The 15,639-nt window shown below is 34.2% G+C and overlaps 2 protein-coding genes across 4 annotated transcripts; one reads left to right on the plus strand and one right to left on the minus strand.

Annotated features, from left to right (window-relative positions):
- The first annotated feature begins 1,545 nt into the window (after nt 1-1,545).
- Nucleotides 1,546-7,625, plus strand: LOC112005000 (uncharacterized). Its single transcript, XM_024037244.2, has 2 exons — nt 1,546-2,135; nt 6,057-7,625. Exons 1-2 carry the CDS (start codon nt 1,903-1,905, stop codon nt 7,447-7,449), a joined length of 1,626 nt encoding a protein of 541 aa, XP_023893012.1. The 5' UTR covers nt 1,546-1,902; the 3' UTR covers nt 7,450-7,625.
- A 1,096-nt stretch (nt 7,626-8,721) lies between these two features.
- Nucleotides 8,722-14,782, minus strand: LOC112004990 (membrane protein of ER body 1). 3 transcript variants are annotated; one of them, XM_024037232.2, is made up of 9 exons: nt 14,514-14,782; nt 13,104-13,511; nt 12,735-12,773; nt 12,192-12,293; nt 11,739-11,810; nt 11,283-11,405; nt 10,737-10,952; nt 10,016-10,077; nt 8,722-9,656 (listed from the first exon to the last, which is right to left on the minus strand). In XM_024037232.2, the coding sequence occupies exons 1-9, from the start codon at nt 14,665-14,667 to the stop codon at nt 9,183-9,185; spliced, it is 1,650 nt and encodes a 549-aa protein (XP_023893000.1). In that variant the 5' UTR covers nt 14,668-14,782; the 3' UTR covers nt 8,722-9,182. The 3 variants fall into 3 exon arrangements, with proteins under 3 accessions (XP_023893000.1, XP_023892999.1, XP_023893001.1); XM_024037231.2 differs by having other exon boundaries at nt 11,739-11,861; nt 14,514-14,781; XM_024037233.2 differs by lacking the exon at nt 11,739-11,810.
- Nucleotides 14,783-15,639: the final 857 nt, after the last annotated feature.

Here is a 15,639-nt window from a genome sequence, read left to right on the forward strand (position 1 = left end):
AGAATAGTGAGGGAGGTACAGTTCAACTAGACCCAAATCAATATATTTGTAAAAGAATTGGTCAAACAAAAAGGGAAGACTTAGCCCGAGGATAAAAACAAGGAAAAAAGACTATGGATTATAGATTGAGTGGATAAATGGCTTATTACAAGTTCGCCTGAGGAGGCCAATGATACTCAAAATAGTACACTGTTCACATTCTTCTCTCAATGTTCTTAATCTAACTCTTTTCTTTCTGATGCATGTGCCTTCCTCCTCCTTAATCTATAGATTTCCTTTCCTTTATATACTCCTTTTTACTTCATATCTCAGCTCCCCATCTTTACATAACCAAACTCACCTCATGACACTTGTTCTCTTAAACATCTGTTGAAAGTGGTAGAATAAGTTGCTTAGCTGTGAACTATACTATTCAAGTCACTTCCTCATCAATGCAATTGATAAAGCTATTACCAACCATTTAATGCAGAGGCAGTAGGCTACTTCTCACTGGAAACTTCCCCTACCATCCATGATTCTCTCTCCTTACCCTGTCCTTCACAACTGGATCTCCCAATAGTCCTTTGCCTTTTCCCTTCCTCGGGTAGATTCCCTCTTCCGGCTTATGATGCCTTAGTAATAATGATAACAGCCCAACAATCCATTCATCAGTCCTCGGGCCCCACAACGATTTTAGTTAAAATTATAAAATACAATTTTAGTCATTTGATGATGTGTATACTGCAAGTGTTTAACAAATAATGTGTGACAGTCAATGCTCAGAAATGAATTTTTATTTATTTTGTTGAACACACATACTTATGATACATGTAATGTATAAGAAAAAAGCCTAAGACGACAAAATTTTTCACAATTTTTTACCACAACTATGACATGATAGAGTGTAATTAATGAAAAAAAAATTGTGAATTTTTGTGTAGGTGATGGTTAATTAGTAATCACTCATATTTTGCTACGTTAAAATTGTGGAAAAAAATTTATGGAACAATAATAAATTTTTTTTTGAGAATAATGGTCTGTTTGGATACCGCTTATTTTGTGAAACTAAACTTATTGCTGAAAGTACTGTACATAAAGGTAAAAATTAGTTGAAATAATACAGTAGGGCTTATGAATAGTATCAAAAAGTACAGTGGGCCCATGAATAGTCACAAAAATAAGCTAAATAATGATATAATTTATAATTTTCATTACTTCCCAAACGCACACTAAGCGTGTGTTTGAAAAAAAAAAAAAATCAGTTTATTTTATTATTTAGCTTATTTTTGCTATTATTTATGATCCTATTACACTTTTTAGTACTATTTATGAGATTCACTATACAATTTCAGCTAACTTTTATATTTATCTACAATATTTTCAATAATAAATATAAATTAAATAGTAAAATAAGTTGGTAAAAATAATTTTATCAAAATAAATAAATCTCAAACAAAACCTAAATTATGGGGTAATACGTGGTCCTAGAATATTATTACTTACATGGATATATAATCCAAAAATACAAGCAGTCACTCGACCCAACACAACAACAACAGCACTCCCCACTTGTCTGTCCAGTTCCAAAACAAATATATGTTATCACTCATCATCTCTCTTTCATTACTCCCACTACTGTTTTACTTCTTTTACTCTCTCTCTTTCTCTCGCTCTCTCTCTCTCTCTCTCTATCTCAAAGACAGTACTTTCTTTCACTTTATTCTTAAAAAAAAAAATTCCAGCTCAATCTGTGTAGTCTTTACTCATTTCACGACCATCTCGTCATTCCTTTCTCTCTCTAAACGCAAACCCATCTCTAGTTTTTGTTTTTATATACTACTCATTGCTGCAATGCCAAGCTTGGTCATGGTAGATCCACCATTCTGAGCAAAACCCATTATTTCTAAGACCATTCCCACAAACATGGGTGTTGAGTCTTGGTGTTTCTGCAAAGGTGTAGGAAAGTCTGAGAGAATGAAGGCTACCATTTTTACTAACAAAGCTTCTGCCATGGCCAGAATCTCTGACGGCACTGGCTTCTTGATCCACCGGAATCTCCTCTTGACCACTCATGCTAATCTTCCCTCTGTGACTTCTGCCGAGAGCTCCGAGATCCGCCTCCAAAATGGTGTCGCCGCCACTCTTGTTCCTCACAGGTATTATTGCCTTTCTGCCTTAGAAATATGTAGTATTTCCATTTTGGGCTATTTTTATTCTTCATTATTTTTTTCTGTGTTTTATGTTTATTGTAGGAATATGTGGTTATATGATGGGATTTGACCTTTTGAATTTTTTTTTTCCTTTTGTATTGTTTTGTGTTTCAGATATGCAACAAATTTCACAACTTTTTTCATATCTGTTGAGGTCGCTGGTTGTGATTGGTTTATGATAAAAGTGATGTCGGTGATGCTCCCATGTGAAAATTATGTTCCACTAAGATGTCGTGAAGAAAATTGTTAAATTTGTTGCATATTTAGGTTGGTTTATGGCAATAGGTTGAAGAACTTAATAAAAAAGGAATGAGCAAAGCAGTTATAGTAGGTGGCATAGTTAGAGTAGAGGTTTTTATTTTTGTGGGTCCCAAAAATTAAAATTTATAGGTTTATTTTGTTTGCATCAATGGGGATTAATATCTTTTTTTGTTTTATTAAGTGATTGTGTTTTCTGTTTCTTATGTCATGGTTTGTGTGTTATACTGTGCATATGTGTTTTTTTTTTTTGGTTGTTGCTCTTTCTTTTTTTAACTTGAGATGTCAGTTGAAGTAATGGTCAAATTTATAATTATTAAAACTATTATTGTGATTTTGGAGTGTCCTGCTGGTATAAGGATCCTCTCCATTTGAAATCAATTTCATGATTCATGTTAAATGTACAAATTTAAAGGTGTATCTAGTGCCATGTCATTTAAATTTGCAATTTGTAGCTTATAAAAAAAAATTTTCCCTTTGTAGTTTGTACACCGTTAGATTAAGGAAATAAAACTTTAACCGTGAAATGGACTTTCTTGAGTGAAATGGAGAGGATCCTGTGCTGCAGCTGACTTACTGGCTGTATTTGTATAGAATTTCGGTTGTACTATGATCTCTGTCATTTGGTAAAGTGTGAAACCAGATACCAAAACCTTCTGCTTATCATAAGCTCATAGAAGAACGGAAAGTTGATTGACTTGTGAAAGAAGAGTGGAAAAGAAGAAATTAATAGAATAGAGAAAATGTATGCACAAAATTTGGTTTGGGCTTATGGTATAATATGAAGAGAAAGAAGATGGATTTCTAAATTGTTCGAATGCTATGACTGTGACTTTTGAAGTTACTTTGAGCTATTAAAACACTCCTAATCTGCACTGAGATGTGATACCTTTTACTAAGTGTTGGAATTCGAGGTGGATCTAAGGAAATTTGCAATGGAACTATTAATAAATTTGCATTGTACGAGGCGTCTTATTTTTTTCGTTTGTGTATGTGTTGTGGTTTAAAATTTAAGAAATGAATGATTCTCCTGTTGTCAGTGGCATCTTACTGGATAGCCATTATTTGTTGCATATATCTTTTTCCAAAATTGTCAGTCATGGAGACATTACATTGTAATTGTTTCCTTTTCATTACCCTCTAGATATTATTTGCGAATGTCTTCACGGTCATAAACTAGTAAATATTGACATAGCAATGGAATGTAACCATCAAGTCATATCTTTTACACTCAAGGCATGTTTGTTGGTTACATGTATTACTGTTGGTGTAACAAGACATATCCCACTCCATTTCTTATTTTGTGATGCATTGGATGTGCTTCTAATATAGATGAATATACTAGGGTAATTGTAATGAAAAATAGGATATAAAAGGATCACAAGTGGCAGCTTTTTTTGTAAGTGTTACCTATAACACCTAGTGCAAGCCAAAGAAAATCAATAGGAATAAGTGAAGCAACCTATCAAATGATGTTTTTCTTTTTTGGTAAACCATTACTACTTTCAGAATTATGATTGAACATTTTTTAATTTTAACTCAAACTTGGGTAATTGATGGATTGTGGTCCAAGTGACTTTTTGTGGACAATTGAATGAGTTCTTAGCAGTAAAGCCTTTTTTCCCCCATTCTGTTTTAGATAAGTAGTAAAGCCTCTTTTTCCTATGAATAATTATTCTATTTGGATTCATGTCATATACCTAAGCACCACTTAATTTCTTTTGTCATCTGAACTTATATAAAGTATTAGTAGGTTTTTTTCCCCCTCTAGTCCATGTGTTTCAGGGTTTGTGCCAAAAAAAAAATGGTTTATGATGCTCTGATGAGGATCCATAGCTGACACTGAAATTTTTGGGAATAAGGCTTGGTTGTTGTAGCCGACTATCTATAATGCTAATTTTCTCCAGTTCAAGATCACACTGCCATGCCTTCGAAGATATGGTAGCTTTGAATGCTTATGTCATACACATATGTAATATGTATGTACAGAAAGTCACTTGGAAGGAGGGGCTGGCTATAGCATTTTCAAGCTTTTTGCACAATGTTAGCTTCATAGCCCCACCAGCACCTTTACATTATCACCACTGCTATTACCGCTCTTTAAACCTCTCTCATGATCGCTTTGACGGCAACATATGCAACTGCATTATGCACCTGCTGTGTGCTCTATTTACTAGCCTAAAAATTGGGTTTAGTTCTTTCTTTGATAGATACAAGCAAATATAGTTTTTGACTTTTTTTAACATAGAATTTTGAATGTAGCAATGAATACAAGATAAAGAAGCAGTAACTCGTTCCTGGGTTAATTTAATTTGATTCTGTTCTTTCTTTGATTGATATTATAGACAGTGACAACCAATAGATTCATTTTCTTCTGGAATATTATTCTTTTTCAATGTCATTGAAACATGCGTAATATGAGTGATAGAGCTGTTAAATAGGGTTAGACATGTGTTGATTGTAAATTCCTTGGTTATCCAAATTAAATAAATTCTTCCTTTTCTTGGCTATAAGTTCTATGAAAGAGACTAATATGACTTGTTTTTCTATATATATTTTTTTTAAAAATATGCAACAAAACTTCTCCATGATCATATGGAGTCATTGAGAGAGGAACTCTAATGTCAATTGGTATTCCTTGGCGGAGTCTTCAGTTGGGAAAAGACTACAAGGCCCATTGTTCAATCAGGACTCCGGAGGATTGTCTTTGTATATCTTTTGGCCTGGGGTTCTAACATTTCTTTGTACTATGATCACCTGGTTTAGCTTTTAGTTAGTAACTGTTATTGTAGTTGATGTTTTCCCCAATGAGTAGCTATATCAGAGTGTGCCTCCCAGAGTGGTGTCCCATTCCCAATATCTCTTAAATAAAATTTTAGATGAATTACAATTTACCTCACTTTAGGCTCAATAACAGTTTATGTCCAAAAACTTTAAAAATTTGCCCTAGACTAGATCTCCTTATTTGACACCCTATTACACAATCTTTCTTGTTCTTTTTCCTCAAATAGTTCATCCAAAATATAATAACTTAATACACTGCACAACGGCACCATGACAGTTGAGGAAAATGAAGAAGGAAATTATAACAAAATTAAACCCAAACTATAAGAAGGCTTAACATAATTTTGTAAAAGTCAAGGAGGTAAAGTGTAATAAAGCCCAACCACAGGAAGGTAAATCACTAATTCATAATGGAAAAGCATTATTAGCATTATCATAATGATGCAAGCCTCTTGCATATTGTGATGGATCATGCACGTTTGGTACTCTTCTTGTAGGGTGAATGTAATGACTGGATAAATATAAAATATTTTGGTGACTTTTCTACTGAATTTTGTTATGGATTATGCCAGGCTTAGAAGGCGTTTGGATTGCATCTGCGTTTTCATGCAGACGCGTTTCAGCCCTTTTTTTTTATTTTTTATTATTTTTTTAAAATCCAGCGCCTAAGGCAAATGTGCAGTGATTTTATTAATGAAGAGTAACTGATTTTTTTTTTTTTAAAATTGTTTTCAGTTTTCAGCAAAATAAGCGGTATCCAAACGCATCTTTAGTATTATTAGGAATTCTCCAATGTATTTTCTCATGTTCGTTAACTGGTTTCAGGTTTTTCGTAACAAGTTCTGTTTTAGATCTTACAATTGTGGGTTTAGATGCCATGGATGGAGATTCAAATCCTCAGGGGCAGCAGCCTCCCTATTTGAAAACCTGTTCTAAACCAAATCTGGATCTGGGAAGTGTAGTTTACCTCTTAGGCTACACGGAGAAAAAGGAATTAACAGTTGGTGAAGGAAAGGTAGTGATTGCCACTGACAATCTCATAAAATTGTCAACAGAAGGAGTAATATGGAGTCCTGGGTCTGCTGGATTCGATGTACAAGGCAATCTTGCATTCATGATCTGTGATCCTATGAAACTAGCCACATCGCCAAATACCAAGTCTTCCTCAACTTCATCATCGTCCTCATTGTCGTGGAAGAAGGATCTTCCTCTGCAATTTGGTATTCCTATTCCCATCATCTGTGATTGGTTAAACCAGCATTGGGAGGGCAGCCTTGATGAGCTTAACAAACCAAAGTTGCCAATCATTCGATTAATGTCTGCAGCCCAGAGGAGTGAGCATTCTTGTGCTTCATTCACACTGCGTCAAGTATTTAAATCAACCGAAAATGATAATGATGGAACCTCATCTTCATCCAATATAATCTCTAAAACCAGGGATCAAACTGGGCCAACCTGTTCTGCTCCAGCAAACAATGCCGAAGGAGAAACCCTGACAAATGATTTGCATTCAACCCATGTGCAAGGAATTCCAACTCCAGAAATATATGAATCACCCAAGTTAACTTCAGTTCCTGTTAGGAAGAAAGAAAGTGTACAAATCCAGCTTTTAGATATTAATTTCCCTCCAAGGATTTCCAAAGCAGCAGTAGTGACACAGTCAGCCAAACGACTGCCACTTAGCTTCAATGATAATTGTGTTAAGGAACTTCCTCCACAGAGCCCATTGAGAGAAGACCAAATCAAGCATAAAGGTGTCACTAGTGCTGGTGCAGATCCTGAGATTTCCTCAACAGCTTCTGTAAATGGGGTGCAAAGTGAGGTCCAGTCTAGTTCATCTCCAATAGACGTTTCAGAGATGCAGCATGGGTATAGCAGTGAGGGAGAGACTATGTATTCTGCAGAAACTGCCGAGAGTCGAAACTATACAAGTCCTAGAGAGGGAAAGTTTCAGCAAGTGGGACGGAGCCAGAGTTGTGTAATTTACAATAGATCGGGGATTGTCCAAAGGAGCTCGGTGGCTCGGAGAACATTACTAGAAAAGCAGAGAAGCTTTATCCATGGAAGGAAGATGTATTCACAAGCGACAACTTCTCAAAGGAGTAACGACTACTATAGCCCAACTGTATCCTCAATTATGAAGAAGCGGAACAACTCAGAGCAGCCCAGCAGACCCCGGCAAAGTGCTGTTCATTCTTCCCCAAGATGGATGTTTTAATTGATTCTTGAAAAAAGTGATACCACAAAGAGGTCAACAACAAAATTATAGTGTTTTTAGAGTTTTAATTAATGCCCATTTGATTTTGCACTTTGGTATATAATGTAACTAATTTGTTGTGACTGTGCAGAAACCTATTCAAGGTGAATAAGAAAATTCAGCCATGTTACTAGTAACTCTTACATTTTTTTTGTTTTATAGACATAAAATTCCAGGTTGGTGACATATATATCTGGATGCTTCAGAAATCTTAACAAAACCTGCTTGAACAATCTTCTCCAAGCAACTGTACATGGGGGCATACTATACATGTTTACAAAGTAACTTGGAACTGGTGTATCGGATATAACTCAGGGAGTTGCTAGGTACTATAAAGATGAATTGAGGAGATGATTGGGAATAAGTAGGACTAGGCTATATGCCTGCCCTACAAGAGCTACACGGCCAAAACCATGGGCTTCTGACATGATTGCCTTCCCACATTTTGTTGTTGTTGGCTGGCTATTTAGGTATTGCACTTGGAATTGTTTTTAAAAAAAAAGTAGTTTTATGGTCTCCCTTATGATTTTTTTTTTTTGGGGCTAGCAATCCCTTAACACTTGACCATGGTCTTTGCAGAGATTAAAATGCACATATCCAATTTTTAATTTCTCTTGTGAAGACAATATGTTTTAATGGTTAAGTGCTTAAACTTTGAACAGGCCAATTTTAGAGAGTTAGATGTTTGAAAACATGTTCTGTATTTTTCTTACTATTTTGTTATTCTTCTTCTCTGGGTTCATTCACAATCTTGCCTTGGTTCTGTGTCATGTAAAGGGAAGGAACTGGGCAAAAGGAAACTTTCAAGCATAGAATTTCATAATTATTCTAGGGTTGGAATGAGAGTTCTAATTGTTCTGTTTAGCAAATCCGGGTTCCTCTTTTCTCCACTTATTAGTAATCAAACAGAGCAGAAGCACATACTATGCTAGGAATTAGGGGGTCATTAATTTTGGGCCAAAAGGTTATTGAGAAAATTCTTCAATGTAATCCTCTACCAACCTGTAGTCCTTGTTACTAATGATGCAGGGACAATTAGGCTCTAGTTGATCTTTATTACCTGTACATGAAGTTTGTGTTGATTTCACTTGTGAGTATTGCTTAATAACAAGATAAATGGGAGGATATAATAAATAATAAAAAAGGAGTAAAGCACATTAATGATCGTATAGATCCAAATAAACAATGAACTCACTCACTCAGTCCCAATAAAAATGAAGATGTGACCATTGATTCTTAGAAAGCGAACTTGTTGCATTAGAATATTATTCAAAATCCACTGCAATAGCCAGTGCTATTATTATTAGGACACCATTGTGGCTCAGGATTGGCATCATACTTCACAACACCATGATAATAATACTTGATTACAGCCACCAAAAAAAAAAAAAAAATCTTTAAAAAAAAATACATTGTTAACGATGAATACAAAATTTTTTGTCCCACTTTTTATATTCTACTTTATATTCCATTAATTGTAAAAACCATGTGTCTAATTTTCTTCTTTATTTTATTTTATATTTTATTTTATTTTTCATTTTGGTTACTTTAATAAGAAAACAAAATCTCTGTGTGAAAATTTCTAATTAGTAGAGTATACAGTGGAATATTCTATGTGGAACAAAGAATTTTTATTTGCTAATGATGATGTTTGCAGCCACGTGGCATCAATAACATGTTTGGATCCCATGAAATCAGTAGGATCCCCAAGCAGGTTTCACTAAATTCATCTCAGGAAGGGACAGAGTGGCAGCTACACTTGACTCAAACCAACCGAGCTTCTCAATGAGTTTTCTAACCAAGTAACCTGCTAAGAAAGAAATGCCAGAGACCCCAAGCCCAATTGCCAAGTAGTACAATATATTTGTGATATAGTTGTACCAATCGGTTGGCTTTTGGATGTAAGCCTTCACAATGGCAAGTAGTGTGATGCATAAAAGAGAAGCTGCTGCAACTGCTGCAAGCTTAAGGTCCCTATTGTCACTCTCATAAAATGAGAAGCCATAGACCACAGGGGGCACTAAGCCAAATACAAGGAAGGATAATATGGCAACTGAGGCATGAAGAATGAAATTCCTTTTCTGCCCCAATACTTCTTGGTACCGATCCACTTCTTCATCTGTTCCATTCGAGGACACTCTGGATGGATCATTCTTCAATTCCTTAATCTGTAATTTTATAGTATTAGTTCAAGATCAAAGTTAAAAGCTATACTTAAAGAAACAAGTTTCATACCACATAACATATTTCAAATTATCAGCTAAATTTAAGACATGTTGTACAATATTTACAAAAACCTCTAATTAAGGATTTTTAATTGCATAACTTAACAATATAGGACAATATATGTCAAGATTTAGAGAATTTCATAATGTATCATCAGAGGCATTACTGCAACTGTTTTGTTTATTGATCAAATTGAAGAAGTTTCTGGGGACAAAAATGGAAAGAAGATGTATGAATTGATGAATTGTGAGATTTGCATTGGAAGTTTTGACAAAAAATTATACACAAATAAAAAACTCACATTATGACCAATGACGAAAAGTCCACCAACCAGGTTTGCCAATGCCAAGGCTATAATGTTCACTGCAATTAGGAAATAGTTAATAACTAACAAACATATGCTAAATAGAAAAGTTTACTGCCAGAAATGAATGATAGGTTGGGGTAGATGATTCAATCAGAAACAAGAAGTTAAGATTAGCATTAGGCTCAATATGGAATAGATAAGCTACTATGTACCAATCTAACTTTTATTATTATTATTATTAGTTTTAATTTTTTTAAATATTATAAATAATCAACCAACATATTTTGTTAGGTACAGTCAAATCCAAGAAGAGAAGAGTAAACTTAGGTAGAGTTCCTTAGGTTCTCCAATTAAATCCAAACACATTGTTGCATTGAATTTAATTTTCTTTGAAAAATATAACATTGTCTTTGTTGCATTTGTCAATACAAACTTAATCTTGCTTGTGTTTAAGCGAAGAATGGTTCAATTAAATTATAAATTATAAACGATGGCCAATTCTGTTAAATAAAGACATGAGTTGATGTGATAGTTACATGGCAAAAGTACGACAGATATAATCAACTATATACCAAGTCACTATACTGGAAAAGTCCTAAAATCAGGCAGAAAGTAGTTGCAATTGTTTCATACACTGAGTTTGCTTGTTTTGTTTTTGTTATTTGTTTTTACCACAATAAAAGAAGTAAAACAAATAAAAATTGTAAGCACTTACTTGTAGTAGCATCAACACTGGCTGCAGATGTCACAACACCTAAACTTGTGATTGACTCAGTTAAACCACCAAATACAATACTTTTCAGGATTTCACGCTTTATTGCAGTAGCAGGAGGTGGTGGCGATGTCAATGGCGGAGGTAGTGGTGGTTCTGGTTGCACTTGCACTGTATTATTTGCTGTTTTGTTATTGGGTGGAATCTTATGATCATTTTCTGCATAAGAATGTAAGGAAGATACCATCTGAGAACTGTTGCTAATGATGAGAACAAAACATGCTTGAGATATAGCAATTTACTAGGATCATCAGAAATTTATTTGAAGATAAGAAAATATTTTGTGTTCTAGATTTTTTGGACCACTATAGGCCCTAAACATCATGACTAGTTTACCCTATGTTCTTTTCTTATAGAGGGAGAGGGTATCATTAAAGCCAATGATTATTATAGAAGAAAAACCAATCTTGATTTGATTTCAAAACAAAATAGACCACTAGTTAGTCATTTAAGCTAAAGTTTATTACAATGGAAATGCTATGAGCTTACTTGAAGCAGCATCAGCACTTGCTGCAGATGGCCCAGCACTTAAACTTGTGATTGAACCAGGTGATGGTGGTGCCACATTATTATTTGCCTTTTTGTTGTCGCATGGAGTCTCAGGATCATTTTCTGCATAATGATGTATGGAAGATACTGTTTGAGAACTTTTGCTAATGATGAGAACAAAACATGCATTGGATATAGCAATTTACAAGAATCATCACAAATTTCAGTTTAACGATAGAATTAGTTTGATGTGTTCTAGATATTTTGGACCATTATAGGCCTTTAATATCATGACTAGTTTACCCTATTTTCTTTTCCTATAGAGGGAGAGGGTGTCATTTGAGCTAAAGTTTATTATAGTGGAAAACATTTTTGATTTGATTCCAAAATAAAATAGAGCACTAGTAGTTGTCATTTAAGCTAAAGTTTATTATAGTGGAAATGCTAAGCGCTTACTTGTAGCAGCATCAGCACTGGCTGCAAATGGAACAGCACTTAAACTTGTGATTGCACTAGTTGATGGTGGTGCTGCATTATTATATGGACTTTTGTCAATGTGTGGAATCCCACGATAATTTTCTGCATAATAATGTATGGAAGATACCATTTGAGAACCATTGCTAATGATGAGAACATAACATGCATGAGATATAGCAATTAACTAGAACCATCGCAAGTCTCAGCTTAAAGATAGAATTAGTTTGATGTGTTCTAGATATTTTGGACTGTTATAGGTCTTAAACATCATGACTAGTTTACCCTATTTTCTTTTCTTATAGAGGTCCTTCATGTTATTTAAGATAAAGTTTATTACAGTGGAAATCACTTTTGATTTGATTTCAAAACAAAATAGACCTCTAGTAGTCATTTAAGCTAAAGTTTATTATAGTGGAAATTCTAAGCACTTACTTTTAGCAGCATCAGCACTGGCCACAGATGTAACAACACCTAAACTTGTGATTGCACTATTATATGGCCTTTTGTCATCGTGTGGAATCTCAGGATCATTTTCTGCATAATAATGTATGGAAGATAACATTTGAGAATGAGAACATAACATGAATGAGATATAGCAATTTACTAGAATCACCACAAATCTCAGCTTAACTATATAATTAGTTTGATGTGTTCTAGATATTTTGGACCATTATAGTTCTTAAACATCACCAGTCTTCATATATATAGTTAGTAGGCTTATAGCCCAATGGCACCTTCCCCCTACCCAAATGTAAAAGCATCTTATGAGATGGTCTCATGAGACCCTTCTCTCATAGCATGTGTGAGTGAGAAGATGGTCCCATGAGATACCCTATCCACACACACACCCCCCACCCCCGCCTCCCCCCAAAAAAAGTTGGTAGAATTTCACAGAAAATTAGAAGTTGAAATTGCCTGAACCTATGAAAACAGAATATTTCCCAACATTCTGAAATATCAGAGCATAGGTAATACCTTGTTTAGAAGATTTCCGCTCACCAAAGATCCATTCGCCTGTTAAAGTGAGAAAATATAGTTAATAAAGTTGTTGTCTGTATTATATATAAGAATTAAAGGGAAAAAATGTCATAGCATGCCAAAGTCATTCATGAAATACATGAGAAGTGGAAATCGTGACACAATAGGGAAATTATTTTTTATTTTATAAGAAAGTAGTGTCTCAGCCTTTGGCCAGACTATTACACTCCATGTTTATAATACACCCTAGAAACCCTGAATTACATGACCATCATGAGTGAACACAACCCAACCAAACGTTGTTGATTACATCTAGCATGTAGCAGGCAAATAAAGTTTTTCCAATGAGGTTAGAATGAAAATTACCTATAGGTTTGAGGAATTCGAAGCATGTTGGGCACTTCACTTCTTCACTACGAATAAGGACCTTGTCGATGCAAACTTTACAATTAGGGCAGTAGAAATCGTGTTTGCCAGGTTTCTTGTATAGTGTTTCAAGATACAGTTCTGTCTCTTTCAGTTCTCTTTCTATTTTGATAGAAATATCCTTTGCATTTTGGTTCTGAAGTGAGTTCCGGGAAAGTGGTGGATTAACAACATATGTGTCTTCATTCTTACACTTATCCTCAACTTCAAGGTTAATTTCGCCACCATTTTGAATGCCAGAATTTTCTGCTGTGAGTGTGACATCCAGTGTGACATGTCCAGGACTTGTCTTAGAATCCCAAAAATCAACACCATTTTTCAATCCAGAATACCCATTAGAAAATTCACCTGAAACCACACCGTTCATAAGCTTTTTATTAGCAATAAGGCTACAGACACAACAAAAATTCATAAAAATTTCACAACATTCTCAGATTAGCATATCACCTCACACATAGGCCCACTACAATCTATAACAATCTCATGGAAAAATAAGCTGGAGAATTTGGTAGTGGGAAGCTTGTGTGGTTGATTTCTTTCATTAATTGAGTGGGAAATTGTTTTAAGAGGGAGATTAAGGACCTCTTTATTTTTCCTGAAATAAAATTGATGTGTTTCATGGTTCAGAATATATTTCATGAATTTAATAGTGTACATGATACCACATCATTTAGAATTTCATTCTATCAAATAAAGAATGATAATGGTGTAACACTATATTCATCCTTAGATTTATCATCACCAAATTTTTACAATGAAATAGAGAGATTCTTTGACAGGAAATGGGGCAGGAGAGTTAGAGAGACAATGAACAGACAGAATAAGAGAATAGTAAGAAAGAGTCATTTCAATTTTCAACCATTAAGTTGTTTTTGACTTTTTTTCTTTGAGAAGGAGACAAGTGAATATAAGAATTATAGGTCTTAGGCCAAACAATCCTCAAAAGAGATTTCAAACAAAAACAATCCTCAAAAGAAATATTTTCACATTCAAGGTAAGTTGAACACTTATGAACTCAAACCTTTTCATCACTCTTTAATAATGGAACTTACCCAAAAAGCTATGTGCAATTGACATAATTGATTTTCATTAAAGAAATAGATATGCAGAGTTTAGACAATATATTTATGCACGCAACATTATATCATGCAATAGTTACAACCTTGGGTACAGCAGGACTTCGTTTAAGTGCATATTACTCAAAAGAATCTAATGGCTTTGCCAGTTTGCTACTCAAGCCATTAGTGTTAGTGTTGCTTTTGCTTTAGAATTCTGCTTCTTCTATTCAATCATGAGTGAGGAAAAAATAAAAAAAAATAAAAAAAAGAACTACTTTTGGTCTTTCTTTACCTGTTTTTTCAAGGAGAGACTCAGTTCCACCATTATGCTCTGAGGACAAACCACCGCCATTAGTGCTGGTAGAACCATGGTGATATGTTGGTGAGGCCACCTTCCAAGAAGACCCATTCTGGCTTTCCCTGCCTCTGCTTCCAAATTCCTCCATTGACCTTTGTGTGCCTGATTTCCTAAGAAAGCCTTGTTTCTAGTTTCTACATGTCATTGCTGCTAGTAATGTCTCACTTTATTAGCTGTATGTCATTGCTGCTAGTAATGTCTCACTTTAATAGCTGTGTGAGTGTGTTTTTTTGAAACCAATAGTTGTGTTTGAGTCAATGTTAAATAAAATATCAATTACAACTTGAATATGGGGCATTTTATTAATGGAAATATGACATTTTTCCAAACTTTGTAACTCTGAAATATGAAAATGCTAACGAGTGCCCTAAGGGCACTCATTAATAATCCATTTAAAGAAAGTTTTTATGAGAAATAAAAAAAATAATTAATATTTTGACAGCTTTTTTCATTTCCCATAAAAATTGTATCAAAACTTTCTTAAAATGAATTATTAATGAGTGTCCTAAAGGTACTCGTTAGCATGACCTTTTATTTATTTATTTGGGTTTTTCATGTGACTCCTTAAAAAATTATGCAAGCATTGAAAGTTGAAACGTGATCTTAGGCTGACAAAGTGAGATCAGTCATTTAGGCCATGTGCCACTATCTTCTGTTTAAGACTTTAAGGTAGTATATCTCCAATAATAAATCTAAAATAATCTTCTACCAAAAAAAAAAAAAAATCTAAAATAATCCATTATCTCTTATCCCAGGGACCCTGTCAATCTTTGACCCAAAAAAAAAAAAAAGAAGGTAAAAGTAAAGTTGTGTTAGAAAATAATTAAAGGAAATTACACTTCTATACACCAAAAAAAAAAAAAAAAAAACTTGATTTAGAAAATGTAATTTTCCAAATTTTTTTTTTTATACAAGCACAGCATGATCATAATGGTACATGCCTACATGGGTAAATTTTTGTTGCATTTACAATTCCTCCATATCGTGACATGATAAGGTTGGCAGTTGGCACGATTAATAAGAATGGGATAACTGTTATCACTTATGAATTTATTATTAT

This window comes from Quercus suber, unplaced genomic scaffold (genome assembly GCF_002906115.3).
Source record: "Quercus suber isolate HL8 unplaced genomic scaffold, Cork oak 2.0 scaffold_242, whole genome shotgun sequence".
Taxonomy (NCBI): domain Eukaryota; kingdom Viridiplantae; phylum Streptophyta; class Magnoliopsida; order Fagales; family Fagaceae; genus Quercus; species Quercus suber.